The following is a 21,972-nucleotide window of genomic DNA, read 5'->3' as shown; positions in this document are numbered from 1 at the left end:
GCTGTGTACAAAGAACTGACGTCAGCGCGCGGAGGCGGCGTCTATATACTCCAGCGACGTCATCACGGCGCACGACGCCGACGACGGACGCAGAGCCGCAGGGGACGCCTGCAGACGACGCCTACCGACGCGCAGGTGTACTGCTACGCAAAAGTTTCCGGATCCAGACTGACGCCTGGGGATATTCTAAGGTAAGGAATCTAACACTAACTAATGTTTCTTACAGATATATCGTTACCGAAGGTAAGTAACTTGTTCATCTGTTTTGGGCTACCTAGAAATAATGTATTGTTTGTGGTACATATGTAACAAGACAAGATGATGATTTTTTTTATGCTAGGCTTACATTTGTGTTTTTCTGATCTGTTTATATGTTGACTATCGTAGGATGATACATTATTTTCCAATTCCTTTTCATTTGTAGAGCATGGCTGTTTGTCCCCCAGATGAAGGACCGTATAGGTCTAAAATGCATTTGGTTTTATGACTCATGGACATATAGAAACAAGAACTGAGGGCCCGATGTAGGTAATTCTAATTTACCACTTCTAAAATACCGAATTATACCGATTTGGTATTTAAGAAGTGGTAAATTAAAGGGGGGGGAAATGTAGGTAATTCAGAATCGGTAAATAGCGAATCGGTAAGATTCGGTATTTCCCGATTCTGTAAATACCGAATCGGTATCCCCCATTGCAGCCTATGGGCCTTGAAGCCCATAGGAATCAATGTGGAATACCGAATCGGTATTTACCGATTCGGTAAATTCCGATTTTAGCAAGGGTGCAGGGGGTGTCACTTTGACACCCTCTAGCACCCCAATTCCGGACTTGTGTGCCATGTGGCACACAGACATGCCCTAAGGGCATGTCTGTGTGTCACATTGCACAGGTGTGCATGCACAGATGTGCATGCACACCTGTATTCAGTATTTTACCACCCAATAGGATTGGGTGGTAAAATACCGAATCTGACTGGCCTTTGGGACTCAGAAGAGTCCCACCTACATATGGAAGTTACCGAATCGGTAAAAATACCGATTCGGTATTTTACCGATTCGGTAAATTTACCGAATCGGTAAAATAGGCCCCCTACATCAGGAATGACCATTTACCGGTCGGTAACGGCCGAAATTGGCCGTTACCGGTCGGTAAATGGCCACCTACATCTGGCCCTGAGTGTGAATCAACACTATGGACAAATCAATTGTTTATGCATGACCAAAAAGAGGTTTATAATCAACTGATGGAAGAAATGTTTGTAATAAACGAAAATTAAAGACTGATTATAATGGACACAAGGTTGTTTATTTGTTTTAAAGTGCCCATTCAGTCAATATTAGCTTGTGCACCTGGCTACTGCACTTGAAAAAGTACAGCAATCATTACTGTATCAGTTCTGTCAGTTGGCTGGAGGACTCGCCCAAGCAGCACAGCCACATTTAGAATAAACAGTTCAGATGGATATTTAGGTGTGCAGGATTTTGTTTCAAAGTGAATTTTGAAACTTTTAAGATTAGTCACCCCCTTAATCATTAGCAACCATCCCTGATTTTCCTGCAATGTTTTGAAGCATGTACTCCTTAAAACATACTAAATTGATTTCAGAGGCTGATGGAGCCATTATTGTTAGAGGTATAATAGGCTCAAAATAGACTCTGGTAACGCCCTGTTCGCAGCCACTTTCAAAATTGAGATTTTGCCCATTTTGAAGAAACTCTATTAGTTACTAATTGAGGCTACAGTCTGTTTAAAAACCCATACGTTGATACTCGGCATAAGCCTTATGTTCATGAAATGGTTCTTCGCTCAAATAAACCTTCTGATAACCCCGAAGGTATCGGAAAGAAGGCCGGAGGTGGAGCTTTACCAAGTGTGTCATGCTGGCTTTCAAATGCTTTGCCTGATGAACTAATGAGAAACTTCTTTCTGTAAATCAATAAAATGCGTTTGTATTCATAACTGCTGCTGTTGTAGAGTGCTTAGATTCCGAGTTTTAATAACTATGTAAGAATTTGTAAATTAATTGAAAAAATTTACACATTTGTATACAGAGAATGTTGCTACATTGCTTTATTACGTGTCATCCCTTTCACAGTTTCAGTTTGAGAACAATTCCACTACGCTTCACATGTCCCTCACCCAAACCGACCATGAAACCACTCTTTCATCAGAGTCTGCTACAACCGTACGTATACAAACATGACATAAATAAATTTGATGTCTAATAAAATTACCACAAACGTCTTCTGTTTTTGTAAAAAGTTGGGACAATTACTTTTTGGGTTCAAATTTGCAATCAAAGTGATGTGTCGGTATTTAAGATGGCCTTCAAATAGAAAATGTATGTTTACATTTTGTTGTTTTTAATCTTTTTATCAAGTGGAGCACATAATATTGCACACAAGTCCGCGTGGTAAATTGTACAGTGTCTGTCGAACATTGCGGCATCAAAATTGTGAGGTTTCCTTTGCATTTTGCAACATTATCGTTGAAAGTTCCTCGTTTAGTATTTATATGCCATTGTGTTCCTATGTCAAAGTGCTTACAGACCAAATGCGCTTTTCTCTACAGGTAACCTGTTTAACATGTTTCGTAGTAGGTGTTCTATATGAATTTTGTGTCTGCTTCCCAGCAGAATTCTACTTACTACTGTACAAGGAGAGTCTCCCCAAAGCGCAACTCCTTTAACCATAGCGGACATTTATCCCATGTCCAAGCTATATCACATGTATCAGTTGGATGGTAACTGATTGATAAGGTATAGGGTTTTTTACCAGCAAACCAAGTTGGGAAGATTAGTTTCTCGCTGGCCCCGGTAGACCTGCATATTGTGTCATAACTGGGTCTCCTCATCCCCTTAGAGTGTGAGTGGTGTATGAGGATGGCCTCTGTGTTTGTGTGTGTGTGTGTGTGTGTGTGTGTGTATGTATGTATATGTATGTATATATATATTCACTGAAAAAACAGGCCTTATATAGTTTGGAATTAGCATTTAAAAAAACCTTTGAAATTCACTGAAAAAACCATAGGTTTCAGGCCTTATATAGTTAGGAATTAGGATTTAAAAAACCTTTGAAATTCACTCAACAAACTATAAGTTTTAGGGGTGTTATAGTTAGCTGGACATTTCACTCATACAAAACCATTGAAATTGCTCCTATATAGTTAGTTGTACTAACTATATTTCGCGCACCCGCAATCCACTGCTGATGATGTCACATATTGCATCATTCATGACATGGTCAGTGACATCACTGATGACATCTCAAATGACATCACTGATGACATCAGCCAGTGAATGTGGTTTGATTTGTTATTTAAATATGCATTATATATATATACATATATAGCAATTTGCATTGAAGAATGAGTGGATATATAAAAATAAATATTTGGATGGAGGATTTACTAGCAGTGTAATTGACTGTTTACTTTAACAATTTATAGTGTCTCACTAAATATAGTGGATAGTGACTAAACTGTGTGAATATCTGTATCACTTTGTCAGTTGTTGTGTAAACTGGTTCTCCAGTTGGTTACTAGCTATGTGAAAGTCTATATTAGTTATTGATTAGTTAGCTGAGTATTTGTATGGGAGAGTGATTGTCTGTGTGGTTCGGTGGGGGGTGTGCGACTGCCCAAAGATGTGTGAATAGTTGATTCAGTAGATATATGAAGTTAAAACTACATGTTCTAACAGTTGTTTGGGTGAGTGAATATCTTTATGGGTGTGGTGATGAGCAAATATATTTCTCAATGGTAAATGTCCAACAAACTAGAAAAATAAAAGGCAGTGTATGTGTCAGTTGTATATAAATATGTATACATAAGACTCAATGATTTTGTGAGTGACTGTATGGATAACTGTATACTTGTAATAATGATTTTATAATACACTAAGTATGACTTACTATCTAAATGAATAGATGAAGTGGTGTTTGTATAAGTGTGTAGCTAAGTAAGTATGTAAGTATGATCCATTGTTTGCATAGGTGAGTAGGATAACTTCATATGTCAATAGGTTGTGTGCTGGCGTGTTATGTCGATATACATGTATAAGTATTTTTGATAGTGTTCTATTGTTCATTGACAGCATGTATGAGTGAATCTACAGGTAAGTGATTAGATGTGTGTATACATCTAGGAATCACTGAGTGGGTTTTTAGATACTTGTATTGCTGTGTCAATGGATTCAAATATGTTACTCTATTTTACAAAGAGTGATGAAAGATTTTACTAGTGTATGAAAAGATGTATGTGATTGTCACGTGGATAATTTCATCAGTGATGTCATCAGTGATGTCATTTGAGATGTCATCAGTGATGTCACTGACCATGTCATGAATGATGTAATATGTGACATCATCAGCGGTGGATTGCGGGTGTGCGAAATATAGTTAGTACAACTAACTATATAGGAGCAATTTCAATGGTTTTGTATGAGTGAAATGTCCAGATAACTAGAACGCCCCTAAAACGTATAGTTTTTTGAGTGAATTTCAAAGATTTTTTAAAAGCTAATTCATAACTATATAAGGCCTGAAACCTATAGTTTTTTCAGTGAATTTCAATGTTTTTTTAAATGCTAATTCCTAACTATATCATGCAGAAACCTATGTTTTTTTCATTGAATTTCGAAGGTTTTTTAAATGACAATTTTTAAATGTATTAATTGGTATTTTTTTTTTATACTGATTTACTACATTTTTGCAGGCAGGTGTTCAGAGGGCACGCCCCCTTTTTACAACACTCTGCAGAGCAGCTCCATGGCGCTTACTGGAGCTACCTGTTGGACTAGTTCCCTCTAGGGGACCTCTGGATTGAACAGGAATTAATTCCCCAACTTAAACTGTGCAAACGTGCCCTGTAGAGTGTTCTAAATTGGGGGATTAAGTTCCCTTGCATACTGGGGGTCCTTGGGGACCAACTAGCCCACCATGAGCCTCCATTATACGCCAGGGGGCTGCGTTGCTTTTCCCCGGGGGGCGGCTGTCCCCAGGGATGTGAAGGGTGGGGCCACACTTCTTTATCACTATGCCCCCGCGATTTTGTCCCCCGGGGGGTAAAAAAAAATTGGGCCTTCGGGGTTCTTGTGGGACCACCAGGGCAGACCTAGGGGGTCAGGGTGTTTCTACCCTGCCCCCTTTTTTTTCTGCACGTTTGTTTTTCTGCTTTCCTTGTGCCTCAGTCTACCAAGCACAAGATGGCTGCCAACACTTCCTAGTTTGAAGTGTTGAAAGCCAATGAGCATGCAGCTCCTGCTCGGAAAGATTTAGAACTCAAAAAGGGGGCAGGGTAGAAGTACCCTGACCCCCCAGGCCTGCTCAGGTGGTCCCATAAGGACCCCCAAGGCCCCAAATTTTGTAAAACATTTTTGGGGGGAAATCGCGGGGTGCGCGTACAGTGCACGTACCCCGCGATTTTTGAAAAAACATTTTTTTTTTTTTAGCCTGTGGGACCCCCTGAGCAGGCCTAGGGCGTCCGGGTGCTTCTACCCAGCCCCCTTTTCGAGTTCTACACGTTTGTTTTTCTGCTTTCTTGTGCCTCAGTCTACCGAGGCACAAGATGGCTGCCATCAATTGGAGTGTTGACAGACAGTGGCAGCGAATCAGCATGCAGCTCGTGTACGGGAAGGTGCGCGCACGGGGCGCGCTCATAGATATATATATATTTTTTCTCTTTTGATTTTCTCAGGAACTACAGGAGGGATTTACACCATTTAAGCAAAAGGGTGATCTGCGAATCAGACTCTACCATTTTTCCAAATTTGGTGTAATTCTCTTCAGCGGTTCGGGCTGTAGCCGTGTCTAAAGGTCCCATGGAAATTAACATGGGGAAAACACGTTTTGGGACCCCCTTTTTTCTCGGCCCCCGCTTGAGGAATCTACCAGAGACTTTCAAGGAAGAAGCAGAGCGGAACAGGCCATCTTCTTTGAGAAATTTGCGAAGATTCAACAACCGGCGCCAAAGTTATTCCCAATAGAATGTTGAGGATTTCCTATGGAAACTAGGTCCTAACTATATATACCTACTGGCGACCGCCAGTAGGTAATATATATATATATATTACCTACTGGCGGTCGCCAGTAGGTAGTTATAGTTAGGACCTAGTTTCCATAGGAAATCCTCAACATTCTATTTGGAATAACTTTGGCCCTGGTGGATGAGTCTTTGCGCATTTCTCAAAGAAGATGGCTCGGTCCGCTGCGCTCCTTTCCTGAAAGTTTGGGGGGGATTGGTCAAGTGGGGGCTGAGATATAAGGGGTGTCCCAAAACGTGTTTTCTCCATGTTATTTTCCATAGGACCTTTAGACTCGGCTACAGGTCGAACGGCTGAATGGATTTATAAGAAATTTGCCAAAACTGTAGAGTCCTGTTCGCAGATTACACTTTTTTTGGAATGGTGTAAATCCGTTCAGTAGTTGTTGAGAAAATTAAAGTTAAAGTCAATTATATATCTATAGGCGCGCACACGTGCGCGCACCCAAGCGGCTGCGCGTGAGCGGAATTTTCTTTTGCTGCGTGACGTCTGTTAACGTTCGATTCGAAGGAAATCAGGAAGTTTTGTCCGCCATTTTGTCACTGCGAAACATGGAAAGGGGAGAAGGTAGAGATTGTCTTGCTGCGTAGGTTTTCTCGGGGTGTGTAGTAAGGCCCTTAAACGCGAAAAGATATATTTTTTTCCGGGAAAAAAATACCGGGGTGCGCGCACCCGGTCGCGCACACCTATTCACAAGAGCGTGAAAATGGAGATAAATCAGAAGTTTGAGTGCTTAGATATAAGGTGGCTCTGAAAAGAGCCCTTGTGTTAATTGAGTGTTTTCTGCATTTATAAGTAAGTACCGATGCAGAGCCTGATGTTGCAGAGGAAGATTCTGTTTCCCTCATTTGTGAAATGAACACCGTCTCTCCTATAGACGTCTTGCATGTGGTATCGCAAGTTGTTGTGGTAAATAGAACCCATGCTATAATCTCGGAGGAACGCAGAAACAGATTTATTTACATGTCTCCTTGCTTTCTCAAATTGTGCACAATGTTGATTGGACCAATTCCATTTCTGTCTTTGGCATATATTGGAATATACCAAGGCAGATCGAGGAAAAAGTGTCATCAATTGTCGAAAGGTATCTTTTAGAAGCATTTCCAGACCTACCCCAGTGATTGTGCCTAGATCGTTCCCACCACAGTGCACAATTATAAGGTCTGGTTCTGGGAGATGCATAAAAGTTTTCACCAATGGAATCAATTGGTGACATTTCAATCCTCTTTTGGCAATCCATGTTATGTGTACATTTGGTAAGCCGAGGTTGCAAATTCGTCTGCTTACTGCATATTTTTCACTCCAGTGAATATAACTGTGTCCTATTAGCCAGACCTTCATTTTCAAGGGATTTGTAGTCGTCCTCCGATCGGTTCTGGAAGTGGAATGGTAGTTAGAAGTTGAAATTCTAAATAAAGAAAAAGGAAGAGGCTGGGTGTGGTTTAAAAAATAAAAATGATTGGTTGATTGTAACAAGTGGAGATTGAACAGTACGTTCCATGTTAATGTTTATGTTAAACGAAAAGTACTATTGGGTGTGAAAAAAAAAGACATGTAACAGAGTTGTGGATTGGCAGGTGTTTCTGGAGGGAAAACAGTCTTCTTAGTTTGTTGTAGAACGTTAAGACATGAACTTTTGACCTGTGCCTTCAGCAAGGTGCAGAATGAGGTGTAACCATGGAAACAGCCGGAGATGGCAGTTGGTGATGGGTTCACTCTTTGGTGCCTCTGCATCTGAGTCTGTTCTCTGGTGGCAGGCGGAGAACTGTTTGTTATTGTGGAGATAAAAGGGTGATAAGGAGAGAAATACGACATAGCGTCTGGCCTGTAGAAGCGTGGGAGCAGTGATTAACTCTGAGTGAAGCGGAACTTTGTCGGTGCTTAGTAACAGTAAAAAAAAAAATGTTAACAGTGGTATAACTGTCTTTACGGTGCGCGACCTACTAAGAAAGAGTTCACGGGCCGTAATTGGCTTGCAGGTTCTAGTATCAGTAAGTGAGGTCGAGAAAAGAAAACATTCAGGACTTTATTTATGAAGGCCTTGCGCCACCGGTGCGTCACTTTTTCTCGTTTTAAAAAATGAGGCACCGGCGGCGGAAGGTCTTCATAAATAAGGTCCTCAGTGTCTACAGTTAAGGTTATGTGGAACCCATGAATAGTTTTTTAATATGAAGTCATTTCAGTTGACATTATGGATTAAAAGAGAAACCGTGAATATTTGAAATGTTTATTTGGAAATGTACTGTTTTAAAGGCAAATCATTATGTAATATGAGTACAGAAATTGCAAAAAACACAGTAATTGGTATTGTCAGTAGTACATGGAATACAAACGCTATAGTTGAAGAAAAATGAATATAGTTGGAAAAAAACATTGTACACTCTTATAAGGAAGTATATTATATTTTAATAAATGGAAAAAGGTCTCTGGCCTTTCAGTTTAGGAACGATATATGAAAATGCAAGTGGTTATACATCATTACTTTATGAATCAGCTGTCAAACAACACGAAATCATAATGTCCACTGTTAGTAAAGCCAATAGGTCTGTTCTTCAAAAGAAAATATGGAAAAGAACGTGAAGAATATAGAAAACCAAAAGGAAATGAGGACGTCAATGGCTTGTATGAGAGTTATTGAAGCATTGTTTAGGCAAAATAGGTAGCTTCTGCTTGTAACAGGAAATCAGTTTTATCATTTGAAAGTATGTCAGCTATCCAATGGAAAAGAGGAAAGCAGTACTGATGATCTGTTATAATCGGAGCCTCTTTTATTATCAGAGGGCAGCTCGGTGGGTTTTCGATGTAGCTCGCTGTTAGGAAAGAGTTAACCTTCCATTGTGTAGGCAAAGTATGCAGCAAGTGCCTCTAACATGAAATCACTGTTATCATCTGAAAACATGTCAGCCATCCAATTGAGAAGATGAAAGGAGCATTCATGATCTGTCATTATTGGATCGTCTTTTACCATCATAGGGCAGCTCGGTGGGTTTTCGATGTAGCTCTCTGTTAGGAAATCTTGCGCCGCTGCGAATATATTCCAATGACCCAGAACTCCTTGTATCGCTGCAAAGGCCATAAACCCTCCGTTGTAACAAAGCTGTTCATGATCAAGTAACGGATTCATGAGGTGATTGTAATTCGGTTCAGGAGGTACCAACTTGCAGAGACATAAATCCAGGGCCCACGTGAAATCACAGCTCAGGCAATGAAATACAGGCTGCACACAGGTGAAATACGAATATCGAAATGATAATCGATATGAAGTATTCAAAGTTGAGAGTGGTAAGGTGCCGTAGTACAGAAGCATTCTCTGTCGAAATAGTTCTAAGTGGCCCGGCTCGTTTGCGAAGGCAGGAGGGACATCCATTTTGAATTTCCCAAGATGGTAAAGGAAACGGCGCAGCACCGCTGGTTGTATAGCAACTCCACAGAATTAGGTCGCCGGCTATGCAGTGCAGAGCAGCAGAATGACTTGATACATTTTCTAGGAGTCTAGTCACTTATATATTGCTTAGTAGTTATCAAAAAAGTAGCTTTTTTTGAACTGGAGGATGCGTTAAAAAATAAGGGAGTGATTTGAGGGAGTTGTAAAGCAAGGTCAATTTTTTTTACATCAATGCTGTTTTCTGTGAATGTTAGCTTAGTGAAAGATATGTGTGTGAGCAGATGCAACGTTCAGTTTTAAATGTGACAATGGCGGTCTTGTTCATGTCTTCCGATTCAAGGTCGGTATTCGCTGCCAAATAGAAAGATCAAGAAACGCATGCGTGGGGTACATAGTCTGCATTCTTAAAGGAAAGCAAATGAAGGGTTATTTTTACCGCGTTAGCATTGTCGTTTAAAAAGTTACAGTGATTTCCATTATATGTTAAGAAAGTGTCACTGATGAAGACTGAAAATAAATCCTTATAAATAATAGGGACTGGTGTATTTTAGAAAAGGTGTGTAACATTACATGAATTGTGAAAAAAAAAATAATGTAATTGAAAGTGTATGGTTTGAAAATGAAAAGTAGAGGTTTATAGTTCACGTTTTGAAAGCAGTTCTAGAGGGTCAGATGAAAGTGTATGGTTTGAAAATGAAAAGTAGAGGTTTATAGTTCACGTTTTGAAAGCAGTTCTAGAGGGTCAGATGCATGATAGATTTATAAAAAATAGAACATGTTTTTAAATAGTATTATGGAAAAAATATGTGCCTTTATGTACTATTTACATTATCTGCCTGTTGCGTATTCTTTGAGTTTTAGTAATCCTGTGTCTTATAAGTTTTCTAGGGGCGGTTTGAGGTTCATGGTGGGTTTGGGCAGGGAGGGTAGGTTGGGGGTTTGTAATAGGGGGTCCGGGTGGGGTGGAGTGCGGAGTTTAGTGAAAAGTGAGGGGGGCGGGGAGTTACGGTGTTTGGTAATGGAGCAGAGTCAGAGGACGCCACATTTGTGTTATGGGGTGCCACGGAAATATGTATTTATTCTCAGAGGTTTATTATATTAAGGATATATATCAACATGGTGGCTCTTGTCGTTTTGTGGTTCTGTGCATGTTTATAATGCTGGCCCTGTAGTTTTTGTTTATGGACCTTATTACGACACACAGGGGAGCCACGTTGCACAGTTGGAGATCAGAGACTTAGGAAATAAAACGTTATAATTGTAAGGGCTCTAAGCGATACAAATCGCCCGTTCTCGGTGTAAAAAATATCACCGCTATTGGTGGTATTTTCTACGGTGTTAGTGCTCGAAGGAGAATAGTAACATATATGTGAAAGCAAATTGTGTCGAGAATCAAGAGGGAGAGAGAGGACCAGAAAGCTAGTCCAGATCCCCAGTTTATATGTATCGGTATCAATAGGAGACTAGCTCTAGAATGGATTAATCTGACACGGTTATGGTAGATTAATATTAGTTATGTAGCGACTCAGTATTTTGCCGGGTGGCAATGGCACCTCTTGGGTGTCTTTTGAAAGCCCTCACCCACCAACCTAGTTGGTGGCATGCTTCATCATCGGGCCCACCCAGTGACACCTAGCGTGTCCCGGGTGTGCTTCGACGCCTGATTACAGCGGAGCAGGTATGTCACTGTGTGTGCGGTGTGAGGTGCTAAGGTAAGTGAAATTAAAAACGGCTTGGCAGATGGTCCCTGGGGTGAGGATACTTTATTAAAAGGGCCTCTGCCAGCGGTTAAAAATAAGGCTGTGGGACGTTAGAGGCGGGTTACGACCTCCTACGTCCTTGAGTAGTCAACATGTTTCAGCCAGTGCCTTATATTAATCTGGCTTTCATCAGGACAATAAATATGTGTGGGTTAAAATTAGGGGTTGTGTAGTGTAGTCTATGTGTCTACACGCCCTAAAGTGTATCTAGCTGTGAGAGGGGGGATTCCCTTCTCAAGATCACGCTTTCAATGCTTGTTGATAGCTCCAAGGTTATTGAAGTGGCAGGGTGAAGCCAGGATTTCTGGCCAGCACCAGCGTGGGACCTGTTGTGCCTCCTTCGCAGAACCGGTTCTCCACTTTAGGGCGTGTAGACACATAGACTACACTACACAACCCCTAATTTTAACCCACACATATTTATTGTCCTGATGAAAGCCAGATTAATATAAGGCACTGGCTGAAACATGTTGACTACTCAAGGACGTAGGAGGTCGTAACCCGCCTCTAACGTCCCACAGCCTTATTTTTAACCGCTGGCAGAGGCCCTTTTAATAAAGTATCCTCACCCCAGGGACCATCTGCCAAGCCGTTTTTAATTTCACTTACCTTAGCACCTCACACCGCACACACAGTGACATACCTGCTCCGCTGTAATCAGGCGTCGAAGCACACCCGGGACACGCTAGGTGTCACTGGGTGGGCCCGATGATGAAGCATGCCACCAACTAGGTTGGTGGGTGAGGGCTTTCAAAAGACACCCAAGAGGTGCCATTGCCACCCGGCAAAATACTGAGTCGCTACATAACTAATATTAATCTACCATAACCGTGTCAGATTAATCCATTCTAGAGCTAGTCTCCTATTGATACCGATAGATATATAAAGCAAATTGTGTAACAGGCTCAGCATTTCACATTATCGCGTGAAAACAAAAGTTGCTTTTACATAGCAATAAGTCTCTTATAATTAAGGGACGGAGTGTATATAGTGCTATTTAGTACTCTGCTATGTGATTGATGTCGAATATTTCATAAGAGGAGGCTTTAAAAGTTTTTCGATAAACTGGTTTTCTAGGGAAGTGGGTGGAGTGTTCCGTGTAAATTGCAGAATAGAAACTAATAAGAACCAATTGGAAGTGTTGTTTTAAAGTCACATGACTGCACATGCGTGTCTCGACGCCTGTACGCGATAGGTGGGTGCGCGCACCCGGTCGCGCACTATAAGAAAGCGGCGAAAAAACATCTCATAATATGCTCTTGGAGCTCGTTTTGGTAGAAAGAGTTAGTTCTGAAAAGAACTTTTTTTTTTTTTTTGGAAACCAGTGTTATGATGCTTTTGATTTCTTAAAGTTGCTACGACATTTTTCAGTATGTCATACTATCCAAATAAAGTGAAGAAATTTAACTTTTCTTGGAGCATTTATGACTCTCAATTGTGTGTTTAATTAGAGTAAAGCTTTGCTCTCCGTATACAAGAAGTTCTCCACAGTTCGTGCATTTCATGTGCACGTTCGCAAGATATTGTCTCAAGTCCATTTCAGCACTCGATGGAGATACAGGTCGTCCACCGGAAGATGTGCTGATTACTTCTGATGGTAATAGCGTGGCCTCCGTTTTTCTTGACAAAGGTGGTCGCTCATTTCCTTCAGATTCGGAAGATGAATGCGGAACGGTAGCCATTGCAGTGAAGTCTTCGGGAAGATGTTCGACGTTGTTCTCTCTTGAGAGTAGAAAAGAAAGTGATGGAAGTGGGTGGAGTGCTGCGTGTAAATTCCAGAATAGAAACTACCAAGAACCAATTAGAAGTGTTGTTTAGAAGTCACATGACTTCACATGCAAGTGTCAGGTCCTGTACGCGATAGGAGGGTGCGCGCACCCGGTCTCGCACTAAAATAAAGCGGCGAAAAAACATCTCATAATAGGCTCTTGGAGCACGTTTTGGTAGAAAGAGTTAGTTCTGAAAAGAACTTTTTTTTTTTTTTTGGAAAGAAGTGTTAGGATGCTTTCGATTTCTTAAAGTTGCTACTACATTTTTCAGTATGTAATACTAGGAAAATGAAGTGAAGAAATTTATCTTTTCTTGGGGTATTTGTGACTTTCAATTTTGAGTTTAATAAGAACGAGGCTCTGCTCTCCATACAAAAGAATTTCTCCACACTCGTTGCATTTCATATGCACCTTCACAAGATATGGTCTCAAGTCCATCTCAGCGTTTGATGGAGATACAGGTCGTCCACCAGAAGATGTGCTGGCCACCTCTGATGGTAATAGCGTGGCCAGGGCTCTTGTCGATGCTTTTGCATAATGCTCAGGATGCCTTTGTTTAACATGCCGCTGCATGGTGTGTATAGAAAAGGAATATTTTTTATTTGGATTTCCCCTTGAGAGCTCCGAATTGCATATCGTGCAGGTTACTTTTGGCGCATTCACTTTCTTTTGATCTTCAGGATAAGTAAAAAATTGCCAAATGAAAGATTCCTTTTTTCTTCTTAACGGTGGTCGCTCATTTCCTTCAGATTCGGAAAATGAATGCGGAAGGGCAGCCATTTCAGCAAAGTTTTCCGGAAGATGCTCGACGTTGTTGTCTCTTCAGAGTAGAAAAGATTGTGAGGAAAGTGGGTGGAGTGCTTCGTGTAAATTCCAGAACAGAAACTACTAAGAACCAATTGCAAGTGTGGTTTTCAAGTCACATGACTTTACATGCGCTTCTTAGGACGTGTAGGCGGTGACACTATCTAGTTACGAACGTGATTTCATACTTGGGAACTAGCATTCAAAAAACCTAAGAAATTCACTGAAAAAACCATAGGTTTTACACAGGTTATAGTTAGGAAGTAGCATTTAAAAAACCTATGAAATTCACTGAAATAACCATAGGTTTGACACCAGTTATAGTTAGCTGGAAATTTTACTGACATAAAACCAATGAAATTCCACGTTATAGTTAGTTGGACTCACTATAACTTGCGCGTGTAATGCACTGCTGATGACATTACATATTACATCACTCATGACATGGTCAGTGACATCACTTATGACATCATTGATGACAGACCTCCTTTAAGTGTAATGTAACCCTTAAAACACATATTGTAAAATAGAAATTAACATTTTCCAAAAAATGGAGATACCCATACCAGTTACAGCAACCAATTCAGTAATTCCACCATCTATATACACATTCTGTCATTCACCAACAGTTCTATATAGCCACTCATACATATACTCACTCATCATATGTAGTGATATACCTATACATTCTGTTACACACCGACAGTCATCCAAAAGTTACTCACACACATACTCACACATGCAAATAAACTATTGAACATCCATTTATTTGCATATACAACTATACACACACTACCATGTTACTTCTAAGGAAACTTATACATACTTACTCTCTTAAACAATCACTTATAGAAACACATACTTATTTAAACAGAAACTCTTTCAATCTCTCACTCTCACATATACTCACTTATATACATCAATAATCACATATACTAGATTAAAACATATGTAGTTACTGATAAACACAATAATAAGACAGTCTTTTACTTACTAACACAAACATATACACACTCATCCACCCATACTGTCCTGCACATATGTTGTCTTCAAAAAACATAGAAACAGTGAGTCAGTCATTGATGGATCTATATCATAAGTAACACCCCCACCAAACTATAGAGACACTCATACTGATACTAAAAAAACATCTAATAACCCATATACACACACATGTAGGTACTCATCAACCCATGCAGCCACTTATTCACAAAGTGAAACACTGATACATATATTGAAATATTTAAACATTACTCGCTAATATATGTATTTAGTAAGATACACTTAATAAGCCAGTTATCCAATCATTTCTTTTAAAAAAAAACATTCATTAAGACAATAATTTAAACATTTATTCTTCCCTCCACCTTTACATATACATATATAAAACATATTTATTTTTTAGAAAGACACACATTCACTGGATGGTGTCATAGGTGATGTCACTGACCATGTCATGAGTGATGTAATATGTAATGTCATCAGCAGTGCATTACACGCGCAAGTTATAGTGAGTCCAACTAACTATAACGTGGAATTTCATTGGTTTTATGTCAGTAAAATTTCCGGCTAACTATAACTGGTGTCAAACCTATGGTTTTTTCAGTGAATTTCATAGGTTTTTTAAATGCTACTTCCTAACTATAACCTGTGTAAAACCTATGGTTTTTTCAGTGAATATATATATATATATATATATATATATATATATATATATATATATACGCAGTAGAGTATACTATTATGGGGTGCCCCTGTGTGTATGTAGCCACAGCGGTGTAGCGTAGTTCATAGGAATAGTGATAGCTCATTAAGCCGTCTCCATTCCCTACATGTGCCCTTGCACTGCTCTCTCTTCCCCCTGCAGCAACCATTGTAAGTCAGGTATTGTGTGCCTGTTTACTGAATTCACATCCATTTAATTTCTGCATATCCACCATCGCTAGGTTAAGTCAGCTCTAGCAGGCCAGCTTCTGTCCTGAGACATCCTCTGTCCCCACAACAGAGCACTGTGAGTAAGAACCTGCCCACTTACAAACACCACCGAAAAGGAGCTGCAGGAAGAGAGATACTACAGCTGCAAGTGACGCCTCATGATGAGAAGGGAATAGCTCATGAAGCCATATGAGGTGAACTGTTTCTGCTCCCATGCCTGCCAGGGAATCTCTTCCATGTCTGATCACACCACTTGCCCTCTTTTCTCTGCCAGCGTCTTCTAGCATGCTTGGCCTTCATGTAGTTTGTAGCCAGCCACCTGCCGGTACAAAGATTGATGATTGCATCTGCAAGCTACTGTGACCCCACATACAATGTCATGATACAGCCATCATCAATTCACGTTGAAGAGGTGGGTCTCCATCCCAATGCTCTTCCGTCCAAACACTGTGTGTGACCGCAAACATTCCATTCGTGAGGGTGTGACTATAGGAACTCTTTCTTGACTGAAAGAGTGTGCCCAGTTTCCTCGGGACACGTACGCATATGCAAATTGCTTCTAGAACTGTCAAACTGACAACCAGACATGCAGCTCCTGGGTTCTCCAGCAACTTACCTGCACAGGTGTTCGAAGCCTCCTTCTCCATTCCTCATGTAGCATTGGGTAGTACCTTTGTTAACTGTGATAGAAAGACCCTGCTTTGCGTCGAACTTGTAATCTGCTGCATATCTATTAGGCTATTTAATTTGATAGGAATACAAGTCTTGTTCTTATAAAAAAAAGAAATAGAACTGTAAGAACAGTCTAATTTGTTGAGTGCTTTAAGAGCAGTTGATGTGCTCTGTTGAAGCTTTTACTGTATCTAAATTTCCCATCTAAGGGTTCTTCATTTGTAGTGAAAAGCACGATTGGAAGAGCTTTTGGTTTACTAATAGGTTTGGGGGCCATTTGACAAAGCATTCCGAAATAATAAAAATGTCCATCCTCCTATCGTTTTAAACCTAAAAGACCCACTAAAATTCCGCTACAATAATTTACTGAGCTAACTATAACGTGTTCCACCGCCATGCATTGCTTATGACCTCATCACTCATGACATGCTAAATGGTATCATTGATAACATCGCTGATGACGTACCAAATTACATTTGTATTACATGCTTTTCATAGTGGAAGGGTTTCAGAGAGGTACATTTTGACCTATTTTTTTATAACGACTGTAGTGCTAAAATGTTTAACCTTTCGCAACATGCACAACATGAATCATGTCTGTGAAATATTCCACATTGAGTAGATATCATGATCTTTTTTTAGAAGTATTCAGGTGTGTAATAAATGTAATGTCTATGTAGACAATAACTCGATCAGCACTTTATGTAAGAGCGAACTTAGACATTTAAATTACTCCCAAGGGTATTCATTTATAAGGTTTTATATAGCGCGAACGGGTAAGTTACCTTTGTGAATTGCCTTGGTAATTCCTCTGTAGACATTAATGCTATTGCCAATTTAGTACACCTTGAATACCATTCAAAATTGTGTTTTAGGATTATTTACCTCAACAAAACTGGCCTCTTAAATACCTCCTTTGACATGGAATTCTAAGGCAACTGCTTCACATCCATGCATTAGCCACTTATGAAGCATTCACAATCCGGTCCTATGCGCAACCCTCTGCAAATTATAAAAATACCTTACACATATTCCCAAAATGAGTACAGTACTTGAATCATTTCCCATCGTCGAAGTGGAGTCTCTCTCAGTAACCTTGAAATAGTAATACAAAGCACTTGCAGCTATAACACCATAGTCAGTGGTCATTTTATTAGTACATCCACCTCATTTTAAAAAGCCCAAACTTCAGCCAATGAGGTGAAACTATACTGTGAATCACCCCTCCCAAATGAGTTTACATCTCAGTTTTCTACTGCATGTTGTGTGGAAAGTAGTTCTGGAGATTGCTCTTCATCATTGAACAAGTATGTCAACGTTTGACCCTTTTCTTGGTCTTTAGGTGTGTTGTTCTATTGCCTAATGATGCACTGGGCCAGGGACAGACTAATTTGCATATAGCCAGGTTCTGAGCTGGGATGGTGCAGTGAGCTAAATAACGGTGATGGATCAAGCCCTGATCTTTGGACTGAGTAAGAGTGGTCTGCTTAATTCAGACACTCTGTTCATCACCACCCCCTTTTCTGAATCGTTTTTGGCCACTATAGGTGTGGCAGGGTATACTCAGACATGAGTCCCTTGCTCACTGCACCATCAGGATTCAAGCAAGCCGGGCCGACGACGGCTGAAATGCCAGAAACCGGTCCCCGGAAGCTTGTCTCCTTTCTGGTGAAGAATTGGCTTGGTAGTTTGGTCTGCCCTGTTCCCATGATGCACTGGGCCAGGGACAGACTAATTTTCATATAGCCAGGTTCTGAGCTGGGATGGTGCAGTGAGCTAAATAACGGTGATGGATCAAGCCCTGATCTTTGGACTGGGTAAGAGTGGTCTGCTTAATTCAGACACTCTGTTCATCACCACCCCCTTTTCTGGAACATACAGTTGTAAGGCAGATACGTAAACAAGTGCACAACCCATTTCCTCTCGCATTTGTAGAATGTCTGTGAGTAGAGCCAGAACCACATGATCTGCTGCTGCTACAGTTCCTCACAGTTGGGTGCCCCTGCATATCAATCCGTGTGTGTTGGCCGAACCACCCGCCCTTCCCTCCCCATCCCACTCTTGCATCTGTTAGGACTAAAGGTCTCCACCCCGCCCCCCCACCGTCACACCTCCCATTCCTCTCCCCCCTCCTCATCCGATGTCAATGCGTCATCTTCCTCCAGGGGTTCACAAATGTCCCCCCTGAACACATTCCACAGGTCCATATCTTATTCCATTTACGTGGACACGCTCTAGTGGTGTAAACTTCCCTCTCCGTTATCATGACCCTGTCCATGTTTGTGCACCATTGCGTCAATGTGGGGGTCTCTACCGCTCCCCATTTCTGTGCTATGTCGCGTTTTGCTATTATCATGCCTATCATGGACCACTGTTGTCCGTGTCGTGAAAGGTCGTTCGACTCCCAAATATTTAACAGGCACTTCCGTGGTTCAGGGATCAAGGACACCCCCAATGCTTGTGATATGGTTCGCATTGTTTGCCTCCAGAATTCCTGGATGTGAGGGCATTCCCAGATAGTGTGAAACAATGTCCCTTCCTACCCGCAGCCGCGGAGGCAATAGGGATGCTGCGCCCTCTGTATTAGGTGCAGCGTCGTCCTTGTGTAGTACACCCTGTGTAGAATCTTAAGCTGCACAAGCCGGAATTTCGCCGATATGCCCACTTCCCTAGGCGACGCCAATGCCTCATTCCATTTAGACTCGTCCATTTCACCTAGGTCCTCCGCCCATTTATCTCTCAGTTTTACCGTAGGGTTCGCTAGGTTGTTAATCAATTTGCGATAGGTGAGTGACGTTGCTCGATCCTGCATGTAGTCCGTAAGGAGGCGATCTTCAAGGGGAGATGCCTCTGGGACCTCTGCGTCACATGGGAGGGCTGTAAGGAGGGCATGCCGGACCTGTACATACCAGAACGATTCCGTGGGACCCAGTTCGTACTGCTGTCGCAGCTGGTCAAAGGGGATCACCGTGCCTTTGTCCCACAGGTCGCCCACTGTGGATATACCAATGTTATCCCATAGTGTGAAGCCCTTGCTGCTTCTCAGATTGCCCAGGGCCCGCGTGTCCCACAATGGGGTGAGTTTTGTGAGTCTTCCCTTCCACCCCAGTTTAGCCTGCGCCGTGTGCCACAGTGCTACAGTAAGTTTTGTGTGTCCCGTAAGTTTGCGCACTCGACTTTGGTCATAAAGGGGCGCCTGTATGCTATTAGTGCCCAATTGTGCCCTATCCGCCCTGTATGCCGGGTCGTCTTGAGGGGCATGTAGCCACTGGTAATGGGCTTCAGTTGTGCGGCCCAGTAGTATAGTTGCAGGTTCGGCAACGCAATCCCCCCTGTCATACCATCCCCTGTGCAATTTCGCCTGAGCTATGCGTGCCGGGCGATTACCCCACATTAGGCCAGCTACCAACGCAGACACCTGCCGTAAGTATCCCGGTGCCACCGGATACAGTGTATTTCCCAGGATATACAAGAACCGTGGCAGCGACATCATCTTGTACAGCGCCTACGCTCTTCTTTTTAATGACCTTGAGCCCAAACATTAATTCGAAATATCTTCAAATTAATGCATATTTTCTTGGGTGCAGCTATCGGCACTCGGCAACACGAGGTATGCCCAGACTTCTGTTTTTATGCAGCAGTGGAAATTGCATCAGGATACGGCCCGACATGCAAACCATTGTGAATAATGCTCACACATTCTTGGTGCATCCATTTTGCCTAAACTTTCTTTGTCATTTTAGCTCTAGCTTAATGTTGACGAGGGGGGAGGCGGGAGGGGTTTGGAAACAAAACAACAAATATATATAAAATAAAATAAACTTACCGTCCGTAGAGACTCCGTCCCGACTCCCGCCATCCTAGTTCAAGTCCTGCAGGCAGCACGTCATCAGGAAGGCGGTGCGGCAGGCAGCCTCCCTCTCCACCTCCGCGTTTTTGATTGGTGCGGCCGGCTGCCCCAGGCTACGTCATTTTCTCTCTGTATGTTGCTGCTGCAGCATACAGAGAGAACAGGGAGAGTGAGTGGGTGGTGTTACTCGAGGGCAGGGGGGAGTGGCTTGGGGGAGTGGCTTTCCCACTGTTGTTAATACTGTCTGTTTGGGCGGCCTCAGGCTGCCCAAACAGTCAGTATTAACAACAGTGGGCAAGCCACTCCCCCAAGCCACTCCCCCTGCCCTCGAGTAACACCCCCACTCTAAACCAGGAAGTTCTTCTTTCTCGCCGAGCGAGAAGGCAGAAACAAGGGTAGTTAATAACTACCATTTGTTTCTGCCTTCTCGCACGGCGAGAAAGCAGGGGGGCGGCGCCCAAACGCCCCCATGGAGGATCCGCCACTGCCCAGACTTTTGATGAAGGACTACTATAAGCATTTTCTGAACAAATCTCAGCAAACATAATTATCTGTCCACAAGCATCTGCTTATATACCATCTACACCTCAAGCACACCAGGAGGGAAATACTCCCCAGCCACAAGATCTGCAATCAGTACAGCAGTTCTTGGATACTCCACAACTACCCTTCCAGGTGGACATCTCAGATAATAGTGACCAATACACAGATGTATGGTAAGGGGAAATATGCCCATCTGATCTGCCTAGAGGAGATGAATGGAGTGACTATATTTTGCCAGTCCCAAATCCGCCAACCCTCCTCCAGCTGATTCATTACCAGATGATATCGACAGGTTTCATTCATTTGTTGACAGGGCATCGAAGAGATTTGACCTTCCTTTGGTAGTAAAATAAATAGATTGTTACTATATAACTTCAGGGAACCAGCTGAAAGATCAATCAAATAGATTCCTCTGGTTGACCATATCTGACAAGAAGGCAAAACGATTCTGCAGACTCCGACTAAGTTGGCTGAAGACTAAATACCAATCTCAGGTCCTTTAGCTGAGAAAATATTTGCCATCATAAACAGCTGAGATGCAATCACTACAGACTAAGGGGTTCTCCATGTAATTCAGTACGATCACATTCTGGAGTTCTTTCAACATCCTCTGACTACAATGCTTCTCAAAATAACAAATACCTCCATTTGCTGAGGTCAGATATTTGATCCATGATGCAGAAAAAAAGCAGTAGAAATAGTCCAGAAAATAGCATCAAAATGTGGGGTTTTACTCCTGAAAATTACTGATAAAAAAGAAGACTGCAAAAGAGTTGAGACCCATTCTGGATTTGCACCAGCTCAATATTTGCTTGAGGAAACAAACATTTGGTGTGGTTACACTGCAGGAGGTTCTGCCACTTAATTAAAATGTATACATGGCATCATTGGACCACAAGGATGCATGTTTTCCATCAACAAAAAACATTACAAATTTCTTCGATTCCAAGTAGCCTGTTGTCACTTTGTTTTAGGTTCTTCACTTTGGTCTTCGATCTGCTCCCAAAGTTTTTACCAGATGTAAAGCTCTGGTGGTAGCCCATCGCCGAAGACAGGGCCCATCGAGTCTATCCTTAACTGGATGATTGGATGGCCAAAGGTTTGTCTACTGGATCTACCAACAACTGAGTAGGTGCCTGTATGGATCTGTTCAGCTCCTTGAGGCTTTCATTAAACAAAAGCAAGTCATGATTAACACCATCAAGAACAATT

At 41.8% G+C, this 21,972-nt stretch overlaps 1 protein-coding gene across 2 annotated transcripts in view; it reads left to right on the top strand.

The window, feature by feature from the left end:
* The window catches only part of PCGF5 (polycomb group ring finger 5), a 259,950-nt gene that overhangs the window by 169,530 nt on the left and 68,448 nt on the right, over positions 1-21,972 (top strand). For both annotated transcript variants that reach the window (XM_086921973.1, XM_086921974.1), the window contains exon 9: positions 2,098-2,187. In XM_086921973.1, coding sequence (XP_086778099.1) covers positions 2,098-2,187 — 90 coding nt within the window. The remainder of the gene's footprint in view (positions 1-2,097; positions 2,188-21,972) is intronic.

This window comes from Lissotriton vulgaris, chromosome 5 (assembly GCF_964263255.1).
Source record: "Lissotriton vulgaris chromosome 5, aLisVul1.2, whole genome shotgun sequence".
Taxonomy (NCBI): domain Eukaryota; kingdom Metazoa; phylum Chordata; class Amphibia; order Caudata; family Salamandridae; genus Lissotriton; species Lissotriton vulgaris.
Note: the sequence above shows the minus strand (reverse complement) of the source record. Positions and strands in the feature narration are given on the sequence as shown.